At 45.0% G+C, this 11,025-nt stretch overlaps 1 protein-coding gene across 1 annotated transcript; it reads right to left on the reverse strand.

Annotated features, from left to right (window-relative positions):
- Positions 1–1,579: 1,579 nt before the first annotated feature.
- LOC133960643 (retinoic acid-induced protein 2-like) lies at positions 1,580–10,265 on the reverse strand. The gene is made up of 2 exons (XM_062395410.1): positions 10,131–10,265; positions 1,580–4,379 (listed from the first exon to the last, which is right to left on the reverse strand). Exon 2 carries the CDS (start codon positions 4,304–4,306, stop codon positions 2,666–2,668), a length of 1,641 nt encoding a protein of 546 aa, XP_062251394.1. The 5' UTR covers positions 4,307–4,379; positions 10,131–10,265; the 3' UTR covers positions 1,580–2,665.
- Between the last annotated feature and the right edge of the window lie 760 nt (positions 10,266–11,025).

Below are 11,025 nucleotides of genomic sequence, written 5' to 3' on the forward strand. Positions count from 1 at the left end.
TCCACATTTTCATCAATTTCTCAGAGAAGAACTCATGGACCTTGATGAAAAATAATCAGGCCTGTTTAGGGGACTGATGAGTGAGTTAGTTCACTTTGGTGCAGATCCAAGATCTGGATTGAGTGATTTAAATAACGGGGCTTTTGCGTTAAGGATGCTTTTTAAAAAGAGGGGAACAAAGTTGATGAATTGTTTTTATTTCTTTACCAGTGTTACCAACAGAAGTTCACTCAGGAAACCAGCTGTCCCATCTCATAAAAAGCACACACGCTTTGCACAGTGAGAACAGAGCTACATCGAATCAGAAGAACTCAGCATTTCCATCCCTGAACTCCTCACGTCAGCCGGTGGGATGTTTGTTCTGAAACTTTACCTCTCTGGCGCGAGAAAGAAACCAGACCTGCTCGGGTTTACGACAGGAAAAATGACGACTGCAATAAGACTGTCATAACAGTTTGAGAACACTTGAGGCGTTGAGGGAAATGATTCTGTTCGATCACACAGATATGAAGAGGGGTTTCTGTTTCTCCCTCTGAACAGCAACGTGAACGTGATGGAGCGGGTTCTGGTGGAAAAGACACATTATTACCAGCAGCATGAAGACGAGTCATTTGCACTTCGGCGCTCTTCATCCTCCAAGCTCTTGTGTTATGTCACTGGCACTTCATGCAGTGTGTGTGTGTCTGTGTGTGTGTTTGTGTATACGTGTGTGTGTGTGCGTGTGTGGTGATAACATGACTTGGTTTTAACACAGCATCCAGACATTTTATCCTCAGCACCTGACCATACACACTTTTTGAAGCACTCGGCTGGAGGCAGCTGAGACCTTCACCCACCACGAGAAGCCTCCTCTTTCTCAGAGGAAGGTGAAACCAGGTGAATACAAACATCTTGTCTTTTTTTTCAGCTGATTCTTAGCTGAACGAATCCGAGTGACCTCTGACATAACAAACTTCAGGTAGAAAACGTCATGAAGAAAAGGCAGACATGGAAATGTAGACCTTGGACATTTTAGTTCACTTCAATATAAAAAAGCACACAAACTGTACAGTGAGCAAACATTGAACTGCCAATAGTTCAACAGCTTCTTCTCCAACGTCCGAACTGAAACCACAGCTGCTGCAGGAGACGGACACTGACATCCTTTCACACTATGTCTCCTAACTGGCCATCAGGTATTTACACATGCTGTATAAATAAAGGTTGTACAAACAATAAATTAAGGTCCTGTACAACATTGTCAAACTAGTTCACGGTGAGAAAAAGAGCTTTGACATCAGTCAAATAAAGATGCACTGTTCCTCCTAAGTAACATCAACATAAATAAGAAGTGGTATAAAGTGGAGCTTCATGTGTTTTTCCACCTCCTCTCTCTTCATTCAGACAGTCTGCATATGGCTGTTATTAGTTCCTGGCCTGTAAATCACAGATTTTCATAAATGCTGTTAATCACAAAGGGGCAACAGTCTGAGCAGAAAAGGTTGGACACCCTGTAACTTTTCAAACTAACTATGACAAAGTGCACTCAGTAGGAAAACTCAAGGGACACACGACAACACGCTCCACATTCACTACTCTGATCATTATCATGGGACAGTTTAAAAAAAACACTGTGCTGCACAAATCAATCAAAATGACAATGAACTACTTGGAACAAGATGTTTGATAAAGGGGGGATGGAGTCTCTCCCGTACTGTTTCTAACACACACTTTCACAAATATATGAACAGTATTTTCTCTCAACATTATTTCCTCTGTCCCCTTCTACTTCATCTCCCCATCACATTTGAAATTGGTTTTAATCAGTCCACAAGCTTTGCTGAGATGCACTTATTAAGTGAGTGGAGAGAGCAGGGGATTACAGTGCTTTATACACTTGCTGTGAGGCAAATTCATCCAGCAACTGGAACAAAACAAAACTTTCCAGAAACATTTTCCTCATATTTAGGCAGTTGTTTAAATCTGAAAACAATTTAGACATCCCTTTTTTTCCTGCTGTTCCACAAAGTAAGAATGTGTTTGGTTGCGACAGTTGCCAGCGCTCATTTTAACGTGGCCTCTCCAAGTCCTTATTAACCTGTCACGCTAAAAACCCTCAGCCAATCAGAGAGGACCGAATCGCTCCGACGAGCTACCGATGATTGCTTGGAGAATTTCCGACAGTTGCGCACAGTTTAACAGTCTGTGTCGCGTCCTGCCAGTGGATTCCACTCTGCTCCGCGCGGCAAGAACGTCAGTGCACTTAAAGAAAAATGACACATGGAGACAAACCATGAGGCGAAATGGAAAAATGGAACCCATGTGTCTTTGTGGTAATTATAAAGTCAGAACTGTTCTTTCACATCTCAGATTTATAAAGAAAAACTCCAAAGCTACGCAGAGAGCCCATTAAGCTGCCACACAGGGGGAAAAAGGGTTCTGGTTGAGGGTAACACTGGAGTAGTGCACTACAGAACGACACAGCAGTTTTCTCTGGAACCTCTGCGTCGCGCTGTCAGACATTCATGAGCCGCACCTTCGGAAACAGCCAAACTCCGAGCTTTGATTGGATATTTAAGTGTGTGTGAGATTGATCACCGATGTCCCCGCATGTGTTTTATGTTACGAGCTCCGGAGGGATCGCCAGAGAGAGGCAAGGCAATTAATCCCCCTCTGCCGAGCGCTCTCACTTCCTGGGGAGCAGTGCCGCCAGCCGCTGCTTCTTGATGGGGAGGAAGTGGATCTCCTGCGAGCTGACCTTCTTCAATTTGATAGCTCTGTTTTTAGGGACCTTCTTCAGAGGGTCGTTGGGGTCATGCTGTTCTCCCTGGGACGCCGACGGCACTCCGTAGAGCTGCTGCAGGGACGGCCCCTTGCTGCCGTCCCGTTTGATGGAGAAGTTCTTGGTGGAGACGCCTGAGAGACCTTTTATCTTCCCGCACAGGATGGCAGGGATGGCGTCCTTCACAGAGACGATGACCTTGGCCGTCTGTGAGGTGCTGACGATCTCGAGGTTTCCGGCCCCGCCGAGCGACGCCTCCTGACCCAGGGAGCCCGGCCCACCGGAGCTGCTGTCCACCACCCACTTGTGCTGCCGGCTGAACTCCAGTGAGGCCAGACTGCCCAGGAGCTTGGAATCTAAACTCTGAGTGCATGCAACTGACAGTGAGGTGCCACTTGTATCCTGACTGGACTGGAAAGCTGATTCTCTGTCTCGTCCACTGGAGTTGCACGACTGAACACACTTTTTCCTCACACCAGGCACTGACAAGTCAAGCACACTGTCCTGCTGCAAGATGGGGAACTCCTGTTTTGGCTCAACTGGACACGCCCTGATGGACAGATCTAACACCTGTCCTTCTTCTACAGGAAGTGAGGACAGGGACACATGTTGTGGCTGCAACAGGGGCACGTATCTGCTAGACAACACCGAAGGAGAGGTAGTGTCTTTTGGAGAAGTCTGAGTACTTTTACTCACTGTGCAAACTGGTTTTGGCATGTTCCCCTTTGAATCCTCAGCCTGAGGGACAGGGATGGGGATGGGGAGTGGGATGGGCAGAGGCACTGGCAGAGGGATGATGACGGGGTAGGGGACGAGAAGGGTGGCAGGAGGGACCAATGGGGCCAGAGGGGAGCTGTAGGGAGGTGTGAGCGACGGGAGGGGGAAGAAGGTAGAGCCTGGTGACTGACAGGTGGATGAACCGGCCTGTGAGGAGAAGAGGTCCTGTAAGATGGCAGCAAAAGCTGGATTCTGGAGGAGAGAGAGCAGGTTAGCATCCTGCGTCTGTCCTGCTGACTTCTGGTCAACAGCTGCAGGTAAACCAAACGTCAAAGGATTCTGACATAGGATGCTGTTGTGGAGCGGCAGCTGCGGACAGTTAGCGGTCTGAGGCATGACAGAGGGATTCATGTGCTGGAGGACCTGCTGATCCAGGACCAGGGGAAGTGAAACGGGGCTTTGGCTTGTTATCAAGTACGGTGCTGCCCCCATTTGGCTGAGCTGGGACCCGGCTGCCCCGGCCATCTGGAGGTGAATGGGCAGCATCAGTGGGCTCTCTCCCAGACACATTGGGTGCAGCACAGTTGTGGAAACTTTCAGCGACACGCCTCCTGGAGACTCGGCGGTGGGAGTCACCCCCGACGGGGCAGGGGGCTCCACCGGGTGGGAGAGGCCTCCTTTGGTCAGTCCTGTGCCGTCACCGGGAGCGAGTGGCGTCGCTCCATCGTCCACTTTACAACGGACTTCTCTTCCTCCGACCTCTGTGCTGAGTATGTCAGTCTGCGGCTGGGTCGTGGCTCCAGACACATCACGGCTGCCCTCCATCATTCAGCTTGAACAGTCGCTCAAAATAATCATCAAGTGCTACTGGTGAGTCTCATCCATATTCTCCAAAGCAGTCCTGAAACAGAGGAAACACACTGTTAGGTCGTGTCAGCTATTCACTGACACACACAAACACACACACACAAAGCATTAGAAGGACATGTTCTCTATGTTGTGTCTAGCACAGCTCAAGAAGAGCAACGGTTAGGAGAACTGAAATAGGAAATCTAAAATGGTTTTAGATTCAGCATTATGATTACTTTTATGCCTTTCAATGGTTCTAATGACAAATTCTGTCAAATTGAAAAAGGCAGAAAAATGATTGGTAAAGCTGTGAAAAAACCTTGGTTCCCACATTGCAGCTCAGTGAATCAATAAAACATATTTAAAGCACCACAGCTCTAGGGTGGATTTTATTTTGTGGCCGTCTGTTATAAATGCTGCGATCGCCAAGTCCTGATGACATCACTACAACATCATCTTCTCCTCTAGAGCGGGGGAGGAGCTGATACAGAGGAGACAGCAGGTTTCCCAGGTTGGCAGGAACTCCCCGGTACAATTGGTTAAGAGTGACCCTTTAAATAAATAAAGTTAGATAGAAGAGGAGGGTCCACTTCCACTACAGCTTTTCCCACTGTGGGAAAAATGTAAACCTACTGGTGAACTGTATTATTTTTACCTCATTGCTCAGCACAAACTAATAGGTATAGAAAAACAGAGTGAGGATGATGTTGTAGTATAATACAGACAGCAGAGTCTTTGTGAAGTACAACACAGGAAATTGAGACTGAGGATATGAATGAGATTTTGTGTCTTATGGCCTGAATCCCAGTTATCTCCTGCCGTTACACACACACACATACACACACTTTATAGAGCTAACATTAACCAAGGATTTGGTTGTTACTTGTTATTGCATAGTTAACAAGTCATTTGAAAATATCACCACTAGGAGATTGTGATGGTCATCTTTCAATATTCTTTGGCATTTTGTAAATCAAATGATTCATTAAGAAAGTTACAAAGCAAAACGCGTCCAAATTGATTCTTGCAGTGTCAGATCTGGGAGGAGGGGCCATAAAAGATCCATCATTTACACAGTTATATGTCCAACATCCAATGACAATTCCTGATACAGTAAAGTGCACATCTAAGTCATTCCTTGTTTACTGTTAGCTCTGTGGCTTTGAGCAAAGCCCCACATCAATGATTCTATTTTTTTGAAGTGTTCCTTTTTCAAGCTCATTGTGCTCTTCAAAAAAATGTAAATAAGTGACCCTTTTTTTACAGACTTTGTTTACTGACAGGGCCAATCAGATTCCAGCTTGGGTCAGTGCCCCCTGGTTTCTTGTCTGATTGCTGGTTTATAAAACACAACATCTAACAGACTCCTTAAAACCCCCTGAGCTGCAACATATACATAGAGAAGGATACACAGGAAAAGGCATCATTATCATTGAGCACCCATCCATCTATTCATTCATCTACCATGCTAGGATGGCATGCCAGTCGTCCTCGTGCTTTTATTATCCCACTGTGTGTTTGCAGACACCTCCACACAACACGTGTCCTGCTGTCAACCCTCATCCATCCGCAGTGAAGAAAGTCCCTCGGGTGCCTAAAGGTACAATGTGTCCAGTGTCAGCGAGGTCAATTATTCATACTGATGGGAGCAGCGAGGATAATGTTCAGGTCTTGCGAAGGGGCTACAGCTTTAAATAAATAACCGAAAACATAAAAGGTGGCCCCGCACTGCCCGGCCTTTTTTAATTGAGCAACTCAATTAAATGCAAACACACACAATTCCAATTTTGTAGAAAAAAGTGTGACTCTTTTGCTTTCTCCTCCCAGCAGCCTTCATGTGGTGTTGGGTTGCCTCAGTGAGCAGCGAGGAGCAGCCCTCTATCCCCCCAGGCTGATTTTATATTGTTGAGCAGCATAGACTGGACATTGTAATAAGGCTCTGATGGATTACACTGAGGATTCTACAGCCAGATGGGCGACCGATAACCTAGTCGCTGTTCGACACATGGGGTAGGACCCCCCTTGGGAATTAAAAAAGCCCACAACAACCCAATTGAAAATTATTATGTATGGAAAGTATCTCTTCATCTTTCCCTGACACCGCGTAGAGCGGACTGGTTTTTATGGGTCAAAGAGGACGCTGCTTGGTCCCATAGATTGTCATAAATAAGAACAGTTCAAAATAAATGAAGCCAAATCATTTTAATCCCCCCGTGGTGGCTAGTTCAAAATAAGTGATAAACCCCCTCCTCCTCAATGTTAGCTGCATGGAGCACACTAAAAACAGTAGATGTCAGATACATTTTTCTCTAAGATGGTCTCTGTCGTTTTGGTTTAATTCAAGGTTCAGTTTATTTAGGTGAAAGGGATCTATTGGCAGGAATGTTATATACAAATTTTTTAGTGATGTTTTTACTAGTGTGTTTAATCTAAATGGTCCTAATTGTTGTTTTCTTTACCCTAGAATGGACCCTATAAATGTATATTCTACAGAGGCCGCCATGTTTTTTACAGTAGCCCACAGTGGACAATCTAAACACCTTTTGAGTTTTTATGACAACAAAACAACAGTTTGTCTTTTGTGTTTGTAAGGGGAGGTAGAGGTGAGGTGTATTCAGCTGTAACATTCAACCTCACCACCAGATGTCACTACATTCTACAAGCTGAACCTTTAATTGTTGGGTGCTATAAATATAGGGGGATACAGCATGATTGACAGCCGAGAGTGACTCATGAGGAGATGTATTGGCAGGAGCTTGATACCGCAGGTCTGTCCCCTGATCACTGCTACGCAGACTCTGCCTTCAAGTTACATCAAAGGCAGAAGATGGCAGCACCTGTATCCAGGATACTTGGACTTCTTTTTCTACAACAGGAGAAAATGGTGACGAGTGAAGAAGACTTGAGGACTTCGACAAATTGTTGACACAAAAATAAAGGCTTGAACATACATCAGTCTCACATCAGTATATTGCACCAATGCATGGGCAACACTATTACTAAAGATATTAACTTCTCTTGGTGTTAACATGTCATTTTTCAATCTTATTCCTTTCTGTAGAAAAAGGATATTTTGATCTAATGTCCTAAAATTAAGACTTTCAATTGGACATAGGTTTGATTCTATTTTTCTACTGTGGACATTCCAGGAAGTTTGAGGCAAGAGATTTCCTGCTTGATAACACGGTCATGAGGTCTGTGGCACGATAAAGCCTCACTGACCAAAATGAAAGAAGTCTTTCTTGGTTAAGAATCCCCAACTGTCAAAAACTGTAATGGTTTGGCCCGAGTGTGCAAGCGAGGGAAAATAACCCAGATAGTGCGCTCCCTTTAATTGTGCCTGTCGGGGTGAAACATATTTTTTTGCTTGAATTAATGTTTTTTTTTCTTCTGAAATGTTATAACGGGTAATGTATTGTTTCTCCATTTGTGCTATATTGTATTATTTTGTTGACCAATGAAAGATAACCATTCAGACTATAGATAAGATCAGAACATCAAAGCTTTATATTGAACATATTAATCTTCCTAACTCCAGTTTGATACCACTGTTATAGAACCTCATTTCCACATGATGATAGAGTTAGTAGAAGATAGAAATAGCATCAGCCTAATGTAGTTTTTATATGAGCTAATGTAAGAAGCACGCAACACAAACAGACGTACGCACAGTCCTTTTTCAAACGGGGATAAAAGCAGCCACACATCTGAGGCCGTTCCTCCCTCTCACACATCATCTGTTAGAGGTTTGTGTTCACTCACCAGTAACAGCTAATTGAGTAAATAGGCAAGAGGAGACCTAACAGGGAGCCAAATAAAATCCCTCCCCTGTCCCTGTTGCTGTAATGATTTCCACATTTCCTTTTTTTGTTTCATTGGTGGAATGTTCGTCGTATTAAGACAACAGCACAGAGGAAAAAACAACAACAAAGCCTTAACTTAAATCACATTAAAACCAACGCAGAACAGGGCCTGGTCTCTTTCTTTCTTCACTCCTTCCTTGTCGTAGGTTTAATCTGAGCGTTTTAAGCAGTGGGGGATGGATGGAGCGCGGCTGATGATCTAAAGGTCATCGCTCTCGACGCCCCTCCGCTCCAGTAGCCAATTACATCTCATTAGAGGGACACAGGGAGACTCGTCATGAGCTTCACGTCCTTGGACTGATGCACACTCTGCTCTCACAGCAGCGCAAATTATCTCTCATTATTCACCCGCCGCTCCCTCATGCTGATCGCCTGCACGCCACACAGAAACTCAGATATGACGGATAATCTCACAATTCCGACCAGCTGTAATAATCCTGGAGTGTGGAACAGCCAGTCTGTTTAGTCCAGTGTGCCTTTGAGGAATATAGCCAACGATGTGTTAGAACTAGAGATGAAACCATTTGAAAATTCTGTTTCATGATCACAGTAACTGAATATATATGTACTACCGTATTGTCAATAAAAGTAGAAATATAGCACCATGTCATAAATACACAACACTAACACTGCTGATATGGGATCAACCAAATCACCATGGTAACTACGGCCATTACTGGTTATAACAGAACAAATAACCGGGAGGAGTTTCACCACGTTCATCCCCAGTTCCACCATGGGTCTGCATCACATGGCCCAGTGCTGCTGTGTGAACTATACAGCTGCATGTCACACACTGAACACAAAGGACAAGCAACATCTGAACTGATATTAGAACCACGTTCCGTTAGAATAAGAGTGAGAACAGGACGTGGGTGTGTCTGCTGAAGATCAGTTGTTCTTTTTTATATCACAGCTAATATTGTTTCTTACATTTGTGGTTTAGCAGCTGTGCACGTGTGTCAGGACACAAACACAACATGCTGGAGGCTGTGATAACAGAAGGAGCCTGAACGCAACGCGCACAGTTCACGGTTCATCTGAGGATATCTGTCCTCACTCCATTACTGACAGAGACAGCACAGACACACAGGGAGGCAGATCGATAGACAGACAGAAACACAGATAGATAGATAGACAAAAGAAAGATAGACAGACAGACAGAAAGATAAATAGATAGATAGACAGACAGACAGACAGACAGACATACAGACAGATAGACAGAAACACAGACAGATAGATAGACAGACAGACAGACAGACAGACAGATAGATAGACAGAATGACAGATAGATAGATAGACAAAAGACAGACAGACAGACAAATGACAGATAGACAGACAGACAGAGAGATATATAGACAGACAGACAGTCGTATAGGGAGAAAGACAGGGAGACACTACAGTCAGACACACACAAACCAACAGACAGACACAAATACATTCTCTCTCTCTCTCGCCATGAAAGGGGGGATGAGAAGAGAGAGGGGGTAATAGCAGGGATGCTGTGCGCGCGCCCCGTGCACGCGCTCGTCTCCTCACATCACACGGTGATAAGGTGAGGGGCTGAGGGCGCGTGAGGCTCCGCTGCCATTAGCAACAGGAATAAAAAGTCTCGCGCTGAATCGCATCCTGTTATTTAAAAAGTTCCCGTCACATATTCCAGTTGTTTGGAAAAGACGCGTCGGCACCATGAGCTTTATTCTGGGCAGCAGCGCTCATCGACTGTGACACTGCGAAAAGGAGATGAAGTGGCTTTTAAACCGAGGCCGTGCCGCTAGCTTAATACTCCCCGTTACCCTGCGTGCTAACGGTAACGGGAGGGAATACCCAGCGACGTAGAGCCCCGGAGCAGCCGCGTCCCCGCTGCTTCACCTCCTTCCCTTTAAATCTCATTCTTCTGCTGCCATTCAATCACACAGCGAGCAGCGACGTGTGCTCACCTGTGAAGCCGAGCAGCGGCTCAGCAGCCTCCCGGTGCCCGGCGCCGTCCCTCCGGTACCGATGAATGAGAACCGGGAAAAAAAAGAAATAAGATAAGGCTGCTATTTATCTGCTGAGCGCGGCCCCGACTCCAGACCCCGTCCTGCTGACTCCGGAGCGAGCTGCGCGCGCACCTCCGTCACCGGGTCCTCCCCCCTCCCCTCCCCCTTCACACAGACAGATGGAAAATAATTATTTCCATTTAACAATTAGGTAAAATACTGCTGTATCTCTAAACATGAGAACAACTTTAACAATTAAACGACAACTTATTAACCATTTAAATAAATAAATATAAAAGAGGAACACATACAATTTTATTAAATATGTTTTTTTAATCATTTTATTTAAATTTTGTGATTTTATATCATGTCCAGAATTTACAATGGTTCTGAAGTGCAAATTATGACGACAAATCCAAACGACATAACAAAACATAAATAACCCTAGCTGTGATTTGTTATTTTGTATTGTGTATTATGATAGGTTGTTTGTTTTGCCGTTGTTTTGTCACTTGCTGTTGTTTTTATGTCGGTCATTGTGATTTGTATTTCAGGGTAAACGCAAACATTTTCCAAAATCCAAACGGGGTGGAGATTGGTTGACCCCAGTATTACCGTGGTACCCACTACCTTCCTGTAACGTTTGAATATAACAAGGCAGGAGAACTGTACAGAGATAAAACACATCATAGAGGTAAAGACAGGGTTTCATTCTTTCATTTGAAACACTATCTCTACACAGACTGGTCCTGGTGACAGGCTGATGACGGAGGCAGAAAGAAAAGGAGTTCGGCAGCTGGAGATGAGAGTGTGGCAGCGACAGACCCTGGTGAGCAGGATCCCCTGGGTCTCC

This window comes from Platichthys flesus, chromosome 9 (genome assembly GCF_949316205.1).
Source record: "Platichthys flesus chromosome 9, fPlaFle2.1, whole genome shotgun sequence".
In the NCBI taxonomy this organism is placed as follows: Eukaryota; Metazoa; Chordata; class Actinopteri; order Pleuronectiformes; family Pleuronectidae; genus Platichthys; species Platichthys flesus.

Coding starts and splice junctions, on each gene's coding strand:
- LOC133960643 (XM_062395410.1), bottom strand. CDS start 4,306: ATGATGGAGGGCAGCCGTGATGTGTCTGGAGCCACGACCCAGCCGCAG.